This window comes from Acipenser ruthenus, chromosome 27, assembly GCF_902713425.1.
Source record: "Acipenser ruthenus chromosome 27, fAciRut3.2 maternal haplotype, whole genome shotgun sequence".
NCBI lineage: Eukaryota > Metazoa > Chordata > Actinopteri > Acipenseriformes > Acipenseridae > Acipenser > Acipenser ruthenus.
The window spans coordinates 23,406,071-23,422,606 of NC_081215.1; the positions used below are offsets into that span (position 1 = coordinate 23,406,071).

The window sequence follows — 16,536 nt, forward strand, 5'->3', positions numbered from 1 at the left end:
CATGCAATTCAACGGTAGCAAGTGCCAAAAAAGAAAGAAACAAGAAACTTAAAAGTCACATTTGAGAAACCTTAAATTACTTTAAATCTGAAGTGTGTGTTTTGCTTCTAATTTTTTCATTGGAGTAATAAAATATCCCTAACAGCAAAGCCTCATTCTTCTTCCAGCCCCTCCCCACACGTACCCGCTGGCTGCCGCTGTGGGTGCAGTGTGTGGATGTCCATGGGGAAGTGGAGTTTGTTGCGGATGATCTCCTGGTTCTTGCCTGTGAACTTGTTGGCACTGTTGATGCTCTTGGTGTGCCAGTCAGTCCAGTACAGGCTGTCCTCAAAGACAGTGATGGCAAAGGGATGAGGCAACCCTAAGAATAAACCAAAATACTAACTTAGTTTCAAGTCAGTCACCCAGCCTTCTGGTAAGAATCATCTCAAGATCACACTTTCAGTCACTTAGCAATTCAGATTTATCACATGGATAGGGGAAGGCATGAGTCCAATTAATGGATAAAGAAAAACTGAATGCAAATGAGTTTTACTATTTCTATTTGCCCTAAATCTCAATGGATGTACAATTGTCAGCTGGATGCTCCTATAAAAAATTCTTAGAACCGTAACCAGTTCCTACAGTATATACATACAAATATACCACATACACTAAAAATAACATGAATAGTTTTAATGTCTTTAACTGCATCAGTTTTGCAAAAGTAGAGCTTTTTATCCAACTGGTACAGATACTACAGCAGGATTGGAATGCTCATGCCAGGTGGCGGTTCAGGAAAAACAAATAGGGGACCTTAACCAAACATCAGTAGCACTGTATTGCTCTGAAACATCCACTCTCACGCAACGCCACTTTACTTTTCTACAAGCTGAAGCACTGGAGATAGTGCGAGCAGGCAGCTTGCGACAGCTGCAGGAGCAGCTGCAGGGAGTATTCCACTCCGATTTGGGGGGCCCCTTGAAGTTCCCTGTTCTACAGGTGCAGGTGAGCAAACTCCCTCTGCAAACAAGCACGGGGCGTTCTGCTCCGCAGCGCTTCCAAGCACCCCTCCCCTCCCACATCAAACATGGGGCTGGCTGGCCTCCAGCTCTCGTCACGGACACATGCTGAAAACACACATCACATTTGTATGGCCTGTTGTCTAATCAAACAGAAGGCTTGAGTGGGACCTCTGCATTAAGGTGAGGCCTGCTGGAAACACATCATCATGTGATACCATCTTATCCCAAGCAAGGCTTAAGGATCACTGTGTGAAGCAATTTGTAAGAGTAGTAAACTTTTCAGTTTAAACTACTACTTTTGACACAATACCCCTGTCATGTTGCAGTTTGACTTGTGAGAAAGGATCACACGTTCTGGGTAAACCCACCCAACCCACTTTTCACATCTTTTTCTCTGAGACCTAAGTGATAATCTAGTTACAGCTAGTTACAGTCATATTCCCTAAACACATTCCCTAAACTCTAGGGCTTAAGTGTACTGTCAATGTCTAGTAGCTTCTAGTAAAGAGCCCCATCATTGACCTTTTCAGCTGCCAGAAAACAAGGTCAGCAGAGCTCAACCGCACCATGTAATTTGAGTCCATTTGTTATAAAGTGACTGTCAACCTTTTGACTTCCAACACAATTACATTTCTACAACAACATATATTAGTGAAAAAGAGATTGGATGTAATGGATGTTTGCTTTTCATTCCAGTACCATGGTTCCAAATACCTAGCTTAACAAGTAAGTACTTTATAAGTAACAATGATAAACTTGAAACACTTAAAATAGTAAACTACCAGTATATATCTATATGTATTTCTTTGTAGAACAATTACAAAATTAGATTAAATATGATTAAGTGTAGTCAATACAAAAACAGAAACAAAAAATTGACCTCAAGGAAAATGAACCCGTCAGGATTTCAAAGAGCTGCTTTGAATATTTGATTTTTGAAAATGGTAATCAATAAATAGCTGGGAGAATCACTTTTCATGTAAATTCAAGTACAAATAAAAAATAAAACAAAAATTGAAAAAAAGAAAATGCACTGATTTAACTTAAATGTTTTTTAAATGGTTGCTTGCTCAAAGGGCTACCCTGAATGAGAATGTTTTCAATGATCAGCTTCAGAATCTTCTGCGTTACATCCATCATGTTAAGTCTTAACTACATCTCTCAAGCCTTTCACAGTCCAATGTTATTACATTGTAAAAAAGGCTACAGTTTTATTCTTTAAGACAGCAGAAAAACAGAATGTGTCCAGTAGAATTAAATATGTTGCAGTACCAGCAACACCAAAGTGACTCTTTCCAACATGCAATCACATAGCTTATGAGACAGTTACTATGACAGAAATACTTCTCCCAAAAATACCCAATCAAGACACATCTGTCAGACTGGATCTTTTTAAACCTGGCTTCCACTTGGTTATGCTCTTTGACAAGTAACTGATAAAAACAGTGAGGTTAAGGGTAATGCATCTAAAATGACGCCCTGGGCATTTTCAAAGCATTAACATTTCATTTTATAATACAAGAATAATGAATGGTGTTGCTTTGCATATGTACTATACATAAATTAAACTTGACAGTTTGAGTATGTTTGGTATGCTTTTACATTTAAAACAAACAAACAAAAAAAAAAACATTCACATGAAGTGATAGAATAGTAACACAATGCTTCAGTACACCGAGCTAAACTACCAAAAAAGCTGAATCGCTTGATATGTACACAGATACATCCGAAGTCTACTATAGCAGTTTGCCCAACCACTTACAAAGCATACCGAATGTTCCTTGCTTTTCACTATATTTCAGCTGCCATTTTGGCAACACTGACCATTCTTCAAGTCATTCAAACAGCTGCCGTGGCATAGTGCAGTCGTATTGACAGCTTCCCTAATGATTTGTGTCTTTCCAATGCACATCACTTGAGCTCCTTATAGGCCAATACCCTGGGTAATAGGGTAGTTAAGCAACCATCCCAATCTTGTCCTTGACCTCTGACAGAATGCAAAGAAAGGTGCCAATTAGGGTCATCTTTCAAGGTGTTACCAGTTGTGTATAGCTGACAGCTGTCTTATAACACAAGGGTTTCGGACATATCAAAGTTATTTCCAACAGTAACCCGATGCAGTGCAGATCCCAGCTAGAACTGAACCAGTGACCTTGAGGAGCAAAGAGAAATCTTTAAAGCTAAAGCTAATAAATCCTTTAAGGACCAGACTTTTTGACATCAGCATTCTGTCTTAAAAAAAAAAGAAATCATTATAAATCCATCTTTCAATACCCTATCCCCGACTCAAAAAAATCTAACGAGTTAAGGTATACAGCAACTGAAGGAGCCAAGAATCAGTGCAAATAAAAGCTAAGTGGGTAACAAATCCATGATACAATAACAGCACGTTTCTATAATCCGTGAAGTGAAACTGTTTTGTTTCTACAGTTAGCGTTCCCCTTCCTAACAAATCAGTGCCCCTAGGACAAGGCGAGTGGCGGTTAGATTGAGTTAAACCGAAGAAACGAGTTTGATCGAAAACAGACACCCACCTGTGAATGATTGCGGCATTGCGTCAGCCCAAACCCACATCATAGCATTGCACAACTCATGCAACAAAGCCTTATTTACATGATTCTGTCAGCGAAGAGAGGCCGCAGCGACAGGCAGAGACTTTAAAATAAGTCAACCGTCCTCTCTAAACTCATTCATGTGAAAATATTCAACAGGATGCATGGGTATTTTACAGTTTTGTCCATATAGATATCATAAAGAATGTGCATGCCTTTGGATAGACATGCATCTAAATAAAACAAAAGATTATTCTTATACTGGCTGTACCAGTATTGTTGGTTTTTAAATCTATCAAGCAGAAGGAACTTGCTTTCTAACCCCTTAAAGAATTGATTCACATTGATATCCTTTATTTAACCAGATAAAACCAAAAAGAGAACACATTCTTAATAATAGACGATATTCTAAACAGGCTCAAAAGCTGCTGTTACATCATTTGAAAAACTGTAGGCTGATACTTCAGGCCTCTAGACTGAAACCTTACCTTGGCTGATGACCGCTTTCCTGTTGCTCCCATCCAGATCGGCTCGCTCAATCACATGATGCTTGGCATCCACCCAGTACATTCTGTGGCCAGCGTAGTCGATGGTCAGCCCGTTTGGCCAAAAGAGGTGGGTGTCAGCAATGATCCTGCGATTGGAGCCGTCCATGTTAGCATACTCAATCCGCGGAGTGTTGCCCCAGTCGGTCCAGTAGATCTTCCTAGAAACGTTTAAAGGTTAAAAAAAATAATAATAATTGCCACCTGTACAAAAAGGAACGCTATGCATGAAGAGTATGTGATGCTGCAATTCAGACCAAGAACAAGAATGTCTCTTTTTAATTTTTTTTAAACTGAGGCTTACCCTTCGATTGGGTGGAGAGCTATGGCTCGTGGTTTCTCCATATTTTGCCACAGGAGCACCTTCCTGTGAGTGCCATCTACGTTGGCGACCTCGATGCGAGATGTGCCAGAGTCTGTCCAGTACAGCTTGTCGTGGATCCAGTCAATTGCCAGACCACCTGAGGATACGCAGTGCCGTTAACCATTGATGCCATCAGTGCAAGTACACGTCATCTTGAGTTACCAAAGTCGTAAAAGTAAGTAACAGAAGGCTTATAGAACACACGACACATTTGTGAATGAGGAAAGGCAATTTGACCCATCATACTCCCCTACTGGAGGGACCAAATTTAAATTTTTTTAATGTTCCCAGCATTTTAGATCCTACTATTACATGCATTTATTTACTCTCTGTGTAAAATGTTTTACTCAACTTTCTTTATGCCCTCTTCTACTCTCTGTGGTAAATTTGAAGTTGTGTCTTCTATTTACCTTCCGAGTTCAATGCTGTCTTTTGTAGGAAGGTGACAAAAACTGCAGACAGTATTCTAGGTGGGGTCTTAACATAACCTCTCTAGAGTTGTATTCCACGCAATAAAGCCTAACATATAAGTGAACTTTCCTTTCTTGATATATAAGTGTTTCTGTTAAGCCCCTCCATCTCTTTCCTACCTGGACTCTCGAGGCCTGTCGACACCACCTCCTCCACATTGCTTCCGTTCAAGTTGGCCTTCATGATCCTGTCCAGGGTGACGTCCGACCAGAAGACCAGCTCCATGCTGTGGTGGAAGTCCAGAGCGATGGCATTCTCCAGGTTGTTGAGCAGGAGCGTGTACTCGGAGCGGTGGGGAAGCACTTGTCGGATGTCGATCCGGTTGGCAAACAGCAGAACAGGCTCTGGCCCTGGAAAAAAAGTCATGGCCATGAGAACAAGCGCAGGGTAATTACATTGCAGCTCTACTGACAGGGTGCCATCTTTCTATGGATTGACGAAGTCAGTGAATACAGAAGCAGCTGGACTTTTTTATTTTAATGTCCTGAAAATGCGGAAATAAGCTGTGTGTCAGAACATGGCCATTGCATTTTCGGTAGCATTTTACATTAAGTGTTTCTAAGTACTGTGTACTTACATAGTAGTTACTTAGTGTATTTACATAATATGTACTTACAATGTTAATATGCATAGTTACACTGTACTTAATGTGTAAATCTTTTTGCATGACATATGTCAGTACACAATTGTATCAGAAAAGGGTTAGGGTTATATTGTGCAAAAGATTTACACATTAAGTACATTGTACCTATGCATAATAACATTGTAATTATGTGTAAGTACACATGTATTTACTAAGTAACTACTATGCAAATACACAGTAATTAGAGAGTGTTAAATGTTACCGCATTTTCCAATGAAGTCAATAGGAGGATAGTTACCTAATGCTTTGCAGCTGCGTTTATCGGGTCGGAGTTCATAGCCGTGCACACACCAGCACTGGAAACCTCCCTCAGTGTTAGTGCAGCCCTGACTGCAGTAGCCTTCTTCTGAACACTCATCCACATCTGAGTATGGATAGACGGGAGGGACGACAGAGAGATGTACTCATCAGCGGAAAATAAAAACTAGAGCTTCCAAAACAAGCACTGCAGTAAATACAGATAATCTTCAGGTTTAAACTAACTGTATCTACATGTCAAGTCTGGATTTATACACCTACTCTGCAGCCATTCATCTTTCACTTGGAATGTATTTTGAATATTTGTTTTTAAATTCCTCGCTTACCTTGACATGACCTCCCATCATCCTTCAGCCTGAACCCAGTGTGACACGTGCACTGCACCAGTCCTCGAGCCATCTGGCATTTCTGAGCACAGCCACCATTGTTCACATTGCAACTCTCCTCACTCAACCTGGGACCTGAGGAAAGGCAGCTGTCGTTACTGGAATGTGGGAGCAAGTCACTTTAATTCTTCCTTCCAAAAACATGGGATTGTGAGCATAATGATTCAGTGACAAAATGGATGATATTGTTGAATTTGTATTATTTTGTTGGCCCATATCCCCTTCAGTGACTGTGTGCACAATTGTACCATGTTAAGTTTCCTTTCTATGCATCTATTTTATAATTCATATATGTGTTTTTTTTCAATGTTACGGCAGGGCAACTTCTCAAACTCCACAGAGTTCACACAAACTCTTAAAAAATGTCTAAAAATGGAATTAAAAATTCATGACAGAAAGGGATATACAACTCCTGGGCGAGTCTATTCTACTTTGTACATCGAGAGCTTGTCCCTTCTACCAATTCACCAATATGCTTGGCATTGCATACTCTGTCCATGTTTTCAGTCGGTGCTGCCATTTGAGAAAAATAACAAAATGTGTTCCTACTCGAAGCCGATTCCTCCAAAACCTGGGAATTTGAACCAGGTCCCATAAAACATGCGGAACCAAGTTCCCTCTGTCTCTAGCAACTCACGACAGTTCTGGTGGGGGCTCTCATCGCTGCCGTCGCCACAGTCGCTGACCTCATTACACACCTTCCTCTGACCGATGCAGCGGCCATTCCCACACAGGAATTGGTCTGGAGCACACTGAGGGGAATCTGGGGGAGGAAGGAGCATGGTGTTACATGCAGCAGAGCAGAAAAAAAACCATGCCCATTACTGGAGAACAATGTGTGTAGCTTATTATGATAGTAGGTCCAGAGATGTCTGGCTGGTTACAGGAGTTTATCTAATGAACAGTTCTTCAGGTTGAACGCATTTCTGAAACAATTGCATGCAGTTTAAATTCAGATTTTAAAATCCATTCAAAACGTTAGCAGTGAGGTTACCTGTTTTCTCACAGCCTACTTCGTCGCTGTTATCTGAGCAGTCGTCTTCCCCGTCGCATCTCCATGACAACCGCACACAGCGCCCAGACTTGCAGCGGAACTGGTCGGTGGTACAAGTGGAGGTGGCTGGAAAACAGTGGAAACAGGGTATTAGTTTTATCCTAGCTCTTTGCCATTTTACATATTTCAGTATATTAAAAACTGAACAGATTAATGCAAGCTTACTGCAGTTTTTCTCATCGGACTGGTCATCACAGTCAGAGTCTCCATCACACCTCCAGCCAGCGTTGATGCACAGGCCGCTGCTGCACATGAACTCCCCAGATCTGCAGGGCTGGTGAGAGGCTGTGGGACAACAAATAAGTGTCAGCTAAGGTACTCGGATAAACTTATTGCTCCATGTGAAACACAACTTTAAACTCACACCATCACAAGCCCCTATTTGTGAAATTAAAACAGCATAATTCAAGTACTTCATGATTACCACCTTCTAACTACATACAGCAGTGTTATTATTATAAAACCCTAGTGCTTCTGTTTTGATTTGTTGTGCATATGAACCACTGTAACTGAACATCATGGAAAATTGTCAAAATAGGAACATGTTGATTGTCTAACTTAATTACTTTAATAGGCCACATCTGTAATTCATTTAAAATAGTAGGAGAAAAGGTTTTAACAATATGTTCAAGCCAAGAAAAGATTATTATTATAATTTTTCTTTTTTTTTTTAAACAAAGCACCGTTGATGGTCTCTTCAACGCAGTGCCTTAAGCCAAGGAATGTTTCCTCTTTTTTGAAGATGAAATGTCTTCAGGATAAGAATGTGAATTGACCACATTGTTCAGGTTTAGTTTTTCTTTGAAGCTGGTTCAAACCTCTCAAAAATGCAAGACTGTACTGCGAGCAACCAAAGCTAATTAAAATGCATTGTGGCAGAAGGTTTTTTTTTAGTCCAACATAATTAGACTTGATTTGTTGCTGCCGTGTTTAAGGACAGCCAGTTTTACAGTGCACTGATTTATTTTGTATTAGTGATATGCAAACTGTTACTTAGACGCTTTCATCTTCTCCGTTCCTTTTCACAGCAAAGAGCTTTATTATATCAGCAGGTAAAGGCAGCGAACAGCAAAAAGCTATGCCAGAAACCAAGGGTTAAAATAACCACCCAGACATGTTTAAATACGTTAACGTTAAAACACCTGCTCTTGCCTTATAAAATGTGCATATAAAAATGTACAATATTTGCAAAGGATAAAGAAAGTCAAGCCTCCTGTAATAGTAGGGTATGGGTTCATACCAATGTTTTACACTCATTACCATTGTTCCCATTCCTCTGCTTGGATACTACTGCATATTTAAAAGTTATCCATCCCATAAACACACAGGTTTAGTTCATTGCGTTATTACTTCTGAAGATCACCAGGCAATATGTACATATGACGTAAGCCCTTTTTTTAAAAAAATTTAAAAAATGTTTTTGAAGTGTTACGATTCAGAGTGTGGTTGAGTACACAGACAACATCTTAACAATGCGAGGTGCCAGGCAGTGGGCTTGCTGCATGCCAGCAGCCTTCCATCAATTTAAACAGCTGCGTGTTCAGCCTGTTCAGAGATGGAATTTGACCTGGGTGTGTTGGGTTGTATGGCGCCGGCAGTGGCTTTGGAACACCAGCTTACAGTGGAACACATGGATCCTGTCCAGGGCTCTGGGTCTCCACTCAGGTCAAATACTGCTTTCTATGAAGAAAAGTGACATCCCCGCCAACTTCCTGAACTGGTGGTCCATAAAACATTCATGCGGTGTTAAAAGCAGTAGCAATCCTAGTAGACCCCAAGCTTGCTTTGTGCGAATGTGTGCATGTGAGAGGCTTACAGCAATCAGACTCATCAGACCAGTCACCACAGTCATCATCGCCGTCACAGTGGTAGATATCAAGGATGCAGCGGCCGTACGAGCATTGGAACTCCTCCACGCTGCACGTCACCATGGGAACATCAGAGGCTATGGGAGAAGTAAAAGCTATCAGAACCAAGTTCCAAACTGAAAAAAATAAACACTACAGTTTGTATCCCAGTTTCAGAACTATTTCAGTTTTGCCATCTGTGGAATTTCCAAATCAATGCTTACCGTCTTCTTATTTTCTGAAATAAAATCTGGCCTCTGATACCCAGTTACATTATAAATAAATGCATTGTAAAAGCATTATTAATTATTTTCTTTGGTCTAAATTTATGAAAGATAGAGATAGCCCCCGCTATAAAAACCTGTGCATTCCTTTGAAGTTTTGGAGTGGTTTCTAAGATCCCTTCAGCTGCTATTTATTTAAAAGAAATCGCATGTATTAACAGCAAATGCTCTGTGCAACACCAAACAAACCACTTGTACACAACAAAGGGCTCAGGCGTTTTTTCTTTTCTTTTTTACCTTTTCTCTTCCCTTCTTTAAAAGGGTCTGCTTTGAAATCAAATATCTACCTATTGTGCTTTGTGCTTCTGACTGCTGTTTGTAGAGAAAATGTGACTGAATGGAAACGTTATTGTAGCTATAGAAGTTCAGAAGTGAAGGCACACAGACCCTTTAAAGATGGGCAAAGATAGGATATGCATACAGATTGTGGTAGCCGCCTATTTCAATATTGTGCATGTATGGTACAGTATCCAAACCCCACTAAAGTAACTACAATAACCAAGGTCTATAATTCCACTTTAAAAAAACCCAAAGAATCACCTCTGCCTTCATTCATTGTTTGGTTAAAGGTGGCAAACTGTTTGAAAGGGCTGAGAGTTAGAAACAGTGTCTCAAAACAAGCCAATAATGCACCAAGCAACAACGACAAAAAAAAAAAATCTACATTCTGCATTTTTAAATCTCACATAATCACAATAATACCTCCTACTTTGGCAAGCTCCAGGATTACAGACTAGTTTAACAGAATAGGATGTTAGCTTTTGCCTTAGGCCTACTGTTTACTAAACTGGTCCAGATTAATCTCTGGTAATCCCACCTGCACTGGGTATTTCTCACTTCATTACATATGAATATTAAATCACACCCTTTAACTGTGAATCATTTGAATCATTTACAACTGTTAATACAGTTGCCCTGGTTTGACTATTTCCAGCTGTCTTATGAATTCCAAAAGAAATTGATTCAGAAGAGAGTCATTGGTAGAAAAAAACTACAAAAAAAAAAACCCTTCTGCGGTGTGGTTATGTTTAGAATACAGACGTCCGAAGAGAGAAATGTAGCAATTCCCCCAAGTGATGAGCACCGGGCTTTCATTTGCAAAGCTCCCTGCCAATACTTATCATCTCCAGACAGGACCTGATCTGTGGAGATGAAAGGCCTGCCCTTAGCCAGCTGACAGCACAGAGCTGTTTCAGCTCCTCTTTGAAGTCCTCCTGAGACTTAGCTGTTTGAAGACTAAGACTGTCAGTGTTAGAAGTCAGCCTTAACTCTTGTTTTCTATACCGGGACTAACAAAAAGTCAATCCCAACGACTATTTGTCTGTTTATATTTCTTGAATTCAACTACTACAGTACATAGTATAGAAACAGGTAACCGACGCAGTGTTCCTGGATCTCTTGTAAGTGTTTTGTCAACTAAAAATACGCAATAAGAGATTTTTGTATTTTTACCCAAACATAATACAATGCAATCCCAAAGAAATGTACTAACATAAAGAATCATTCAAATACAATTTAACCTAGCAGTCTTAGTTTAGAGCATGCAGTGCAATGGTAGCTGCTTGGGAAAAGGATACAAAACTTTTTTTTTGTTTGGCATGAAAAAATTTAGGCTTGAAACAAAATGGCAAAAATGCCATTGACAATTCTTTTGACTTCCTTGTACCAGTCCAAAGTGTTTCATGGGACCACCAGTCCTCTGTCAATGCATGCTGTTGTTTTCAGTTTTGACTTCCTTTTTTTGGATAATGCATGCAAGAATACATCTAGGGTTTTTTATATGCATTTGTTATTTTTTTTATTTAGCCATCTGTGTTGGACGTTGTAACAAAAAACAACCTGGTCTACCTGTTGAAATGTTTTTACTGTTGAGCCCCAATGGGGGAAAAAAAGCAGGATAGAATATAAAACAAAAAAAGGTCTTGAAAAACCAACAGAGAAACAACATGTTACAATAGCCACATAACAAATGAGAAACTTTATTTTTTAACCATGCTTTGTGCTGTACCTTGACTTTCGGTGTTTATTTTTTAAATTCACCAGAACATTACTGTGACCGAGTACTGTCGTTGAGTGGCGTGTGTGGTGACGTCATGGACCAGGAAATACCAGTAAACACAGGCAATGGATGGCGAAGGTGAAGCTGAACGCAATGGCGCTCAGCGTTTTATCAAATAATAAAACAAAACAAAAGATTTAAACAAAACGAAACAAACACCAAACAAAAAGGCACGATGGCCAAACAAATAAACAAAAACAAGTATCTTTTAAATATAGCAATTATTTTCCGCTCTCGTTTTCCGCTCTCGTTTTCCGCTCTCCCGTACTCTCCTCTGTGCAGCACGGACAGCTGCAGGTACTTATACTCTGGCCGAGGGGTTAACTAGCTGTTAATTATCTTATTACCCCTCGGCCACAGTCTGCACGAGTTTAGTAAGGATGCGTGACTGACAGCTAGTTAAATAAATCAGTAGCTGATCAGCCACGTATCCTCACAAGATTTTTAAAATATAAAAACAATAACAAATACGCGGCGCTTTTATCCGCGCCGCAAATAATAATACAAATAATAATAAACAGTGCACATATAAATATAGGGGCGGGACACTCCGCCACAATTACTTACGGCAGTTTTCCTCATCTGATCCGTCTTTGCAGTCTGTGTCTCCATCGCAGTACCAGTGTTCAGCAATACAGCTTCCATCAGTACACCGGAACTCCTTGTCTGAACATTTCCTCATGTCTAACAAAATAAGGAATAGAGCAGATCTTTAAAAAGGCTTGAGATACAACCAAGTGGGCTAATATTTCTTTTGATATAGACCTAATGATGGTCAGGTATTTTAAAACATTCAGAAGCTAAAGGATTACACTGTAAACCACTTCTCTACATAAGATATTTCAAGCAGTTATACTGTAAATGTGGCTTTCTTCTTTGAAAGTTTTTAATTATTTTAGCCTGCGTTGGATGCTTAAATGTTCATCGGCTATGATATGCTGTCAACTCTTCTTAGCTTCCTGTACTTATTCATTTTGCTTATTTAAAATATTATTACAAGAGGGATATCCTGTAGCAGGAAATATCACTGCTCATTACATCATTATGTTAAAAAACCAAAACAAACAAAAAAAACAACGTTTTAACCTATACAGTCAGTTTAAGAGATTTTAAGGCAATCGAGTGGAACTGTGGTCACACCTGCATGCAATGCACAATGACGAAATTCTGCTGAACTCATGTACAATTGGCAGAAATGCACTCAGAAACCCTGGGGCAGGGAAAGAAACAGTAAAAGTCAGTTGAAGAGACGTGATCGTCAACTCCGTTTCAATCTTCTCTATTTTAACAACTGTAGAGAAGCTGATCCACACCTGCTTATCTGCATATAGGAGAAGTTCTGGCTGGCTGAAGTGTGTTTCCGTGGAAAAACAAGCAGAGGCAATACACAGTGGATTAGTGGGTTATAGAAAATAACAGAGTGACATCAGGGCAGCGTAGTTCCAAACCGACTGACAGAGATGCCAACTTTAGCCTCTCAATTTTAATGAGACACTGGGAGTTCTGATGTTATTTTCCACGAATGGAATCAGTTAGAACATGTCAAATCAATAAACGAGAGCAGGCGTAGCAGAACTGATCATAAGTTGTCATCTTACTTGGAACAAAGGATGACATTTTAAACTAACACCCATAGCCACTGACTTGGTGATTGATTCAAAAACAAATTGAATGTCGTCCTTGTCAAAATCTAAAGCAAAAAAAAATAATACTACAATGTTAACAATCTGAAAAGCCTTTCGCATCTACTGATAAATGGCAGTATGCATTTGTTTCAGTGGGGTTAATTTAAAGGAACCAACGTGCAGGATCATGAACAGCCCATTCCTGATGCAGGGATTCTGGAGGTTTCAGGAGTGCATGGTTCCCTGGGATGTTCAATGGCCATCCAGATGTCCCTCTGGAGACAGCTACTCACCACACTGCTCGTCGCTGTTGTCTCCGCAGTCATTGTCTCCGTCGCAGTGCCACAGGCTGCGGATACAGTATCCGTTCTGGCAGTGGAACTCATCCTCTTCACACTCTCGGGGAGCTGCGATACACACAGGGGGAGAGAGACAGTGAACACTGGCCATATAGCTGCGATACACACAGGGGGAGAGAGACCGTGAACACTGGCCATATAGCTGCGATACACACAGGGGGAGAGAGACAGTGAACACTGGCCATATAGCTGCGATACACACAGGGGGAGAGAGACCGTGAACACTGGCCATATAGCTGCGATACACACAGGGGGAGAGAGAGAGAATCAACACTAGCCATTTAAAAATACTGGCCATTCAATCATCCTTCCAAATTGCAGAATTCAATCCATGCAAATGACAACACACTGTAGTTTTCTGTGTACCGATAATGTTATTTATGTTCGGTATTAGCACACAGGGGTTTCCACACTCCCCTCCTACACAGAAGATCAATGTGTAATTACACTGCTTTATTTCCTTTAAGATAATTAGACGACTATTGAACTGGTACATAATTAGACACTTAGGCACTGTAAATGAAGCCACACTGTCAAATAAGGAAACTAAACAGCAGTGCCATTAAGCATTTATAATACTTGTTATTATGCCAGTGGGGCCTCCAAACGCCTATATCTACAGTAAGTATTGCACTGTGATTAGAGAGCAGATGCTGGCTTTTTACAATATTATAGGTCTATTACTAGTATAGAAGTATGTGTTAAATTAAGTGCTAAAAAGAAAACTGTTGTGACTGGCATCTCAGAAAAATGAAGCTAGCAATGCTGCTTATTAAGGTTATACTTTAATTCCCACCACTAAATGACCACTAAATGACCACGGTTACCCATTGCAAGATCACACTTGGTATAGGGCACCAGAAGCAATCCAGTTTGAATACAAGATTCAGCATGCCATAATGACTACCTCTACCCAGATAAAGGAGCAGTCTCTTTGTTCAGGGTAGGCTGTTGCTGGAGTTCAAACAATAATGGGTAGAATTGCTGCCTGTGACCCTGAAATAAACCTTTAGAACAAGACTAACCCTTGTGTTGGTTCCAAATGCCAAGGGCTAAGCTGTGCATTATTATCCCAGATCATGTTCTTGACTCAAATACCTGACATATAAAATATGCCATTCCTGTTCCTATACCCCCCGCGGCCGAACATGTTGACATCATCCAGTCAGAGCAAAGAATGGTCAAAGGTTACTGCCAGCCATTCATTTGCTTGGTTGTTAAGGCTAAACTGTTGTAAATGGTCCTAATTACAGGGACGTTCATTGGCATGTACAAGGGTACCCGAAGTGGATTTGCAAAGGAACCCATAAAGTAATTTTCTTTAACTCAAAACATCGATTTTAAAAGTCAAACTACCTCATCTTCCTCCAGAGTGCATGCTCTTAGCTCAAATGTTTTGACCACGGGGCTACACTCAGGGCTCATAACTCAATCATGCATCATGACTGTTTTGATTAATAATTTAGGTCACACACAAGGGGGGTGCCTTTTAATATAAAGATACAAGTAAATAATAAAAATACAGAGAACAAGAAGAAATACTGGCTGTGCAAATAAATTAAACATTAATAAAAGTAGAGAATTTCCACTGAATGGCAGTTTTCCATACAAGGCCAGACAACCCGTTCTATTGCTGAACCAAATGAAAGTGGCAGCTCAGTGTTAAAGATATTTGAGACCCAGCAAGTAACAGACCCACCTGGGACATGCAGTCGAAGTAAGAAAGCATAGGCCATCATGCACTGAACCTTTTTAGGGGGAAAGGGAATGGTGGGGATATAGTAGACCATCGCTAAGTGACTTAATTATATGGATGTGCAGAATTTCCTTGTAAGAGAAACTAATAGCACAATAATACTAGCTGTGTAAAGAAGTAAAGCAGAAAAATTTAATGTATCCACTCATCCCTAATAACACAAAGTTTCCACGGTCAGGCTCCTTGGTTTTAATCTAACTAAAACAACTCCCAATAGGAATTTCTTCCAGTCTTGACACAGATATAACGTATGTATTTTCCAATCACAAAACGTGTCTCAGAAAGCCTTGTGGATTGAGGTGGGCCAGCCAGCTGCAGATGGGTGATAGCCAAGCTCTTAATACACAGACAGCCATCTCGTCTATCTTTTTACAGCACGCACTTCTGCCAGGAAATCCAAGGTCCCATTAAGGGGTTTTATGAAAAGGGTTGGTAAATAAAAAGCCCTAAACGAGACACCTAATGGGAGAACAAACAGGGGGTTCCATCTTTTCTTCTTTTTTTAATAGGTTTGTCATTTTTATTGATTGTCATTTTATTTGGTTTTGGGTTGGCTGAAGGTGTTAGGCAGTTTCTAACACTATGTTAAATCAGCTTATTATTAGCCTGGTGATACAGTGGGAATGGTTTTTAACATAGTGACCTCTCTAGATTTAAACCAGGGGGTCACACAGTGAAAGGAGTTCTGGTTATTATTATTATTATTTATTTCTTAGCAGACGCCCTTATCCAGGGCGACTTACAATTGTTACAAGATATTACATTATTCTTACATACAATTACCCATTTATACAGTTGGGTTTTTACTGGAGCAATTTTAGGTAAAGCACCTTGCTCAAGGGTACAGCAGCAGTGTCCCCTACCAGGGACTGAACCCACAACCCTCCGGTCAAGAGTCCAGAGCCCTAACCACTACTCCACACTGCTGCCCAGTTGTTTGGGGCTTACTTTGTTAGCTGCTTTAGTGTGTACAAATTGCTATACAAAATGATAATATTAACACACAACTTAAATGTATTAACTAACAGATTATTGGATGCTTTAATTGAGATGTATGATAAGAAGAGAGCTCTGATTGGCAGCATTGGAAGCATTCAAGCCTCAGTCACTATGGGGACCTCTATTAATATACAGGGTTCTGCTATTTCTTCACAGGCACCCTCTTGGATGCCTCCACCAGCTGGGTCCTACTTCAGTAACAAACACCTCCTGAGCCTTCCTCGGAGAGTAAACAGGAGGGCAAAGGTCAACCCCAGAACATTCCCCTAAGTCAGGTGCAGTTACAACAGGGGTCATGACCTCTTGTACATATGCAATGTTACTCAGACC

The 16,536-nt window shown here is 40.2% G+C and overlaps 1 protein-coding gene across 2 annotated transcripts in view; it reads right to left on the reverse strand.

Annotated features, from left to right (window-relative positions):
• Positions 1–16,536, reverse strand: part of LOC117432306 (low-density lipoprotein receptor-related protein 4-like) — a 78,561-nt gene that overhangs the window by 15,678 nt on the left and 46,347 nt on the right. For both annotated transcript variants that reach the window (XM_034054016.3, XM_059002240.1), the window contains exons 4-15: positions 13,386–13,499; positions 12,035–12,151; positions 9,094–9,222; positions 7,443–7,562; positions 7,218–7,343; positions 6,861–6,986; positions 6,164–6,298; positions 5,818–5,943; positions 5,056–5,286; positions 4,406–4,562; positions 4,045–4,262; positions 185–361 (exon numbers count right to left, since the gene is read on the reverse strand). In XM_034054016.3, the coding sequence (XP_033909907.1) occupies positions 185–361; positions 4,045–4,262; positions 4,406–4,562; positions 5,056–5,286; positions 5,818–5,943; positions 6,164–6,298; positions 6,861–6,986; positions 7,218–7,343; positions 7,443–7,562; positions 9,094–9,222; positions 12,035–12,151; positions 13,386–13,499 (1,776 nt within the window). The remainder of the gene's footprint in view (positions 1–184; positions 362–4,044; positions 4,263–4,405; positions 4,563–5,055; positions 5,287–5,817; positions 5,944–6,163; positions 6,299–6,860; positions 6,987–7,217; positions 7,344–7,442; positions 7,563–9,093; positions 9,223–12,034; positions 12,152–13,385; positions 13,500–16,536) is intronic.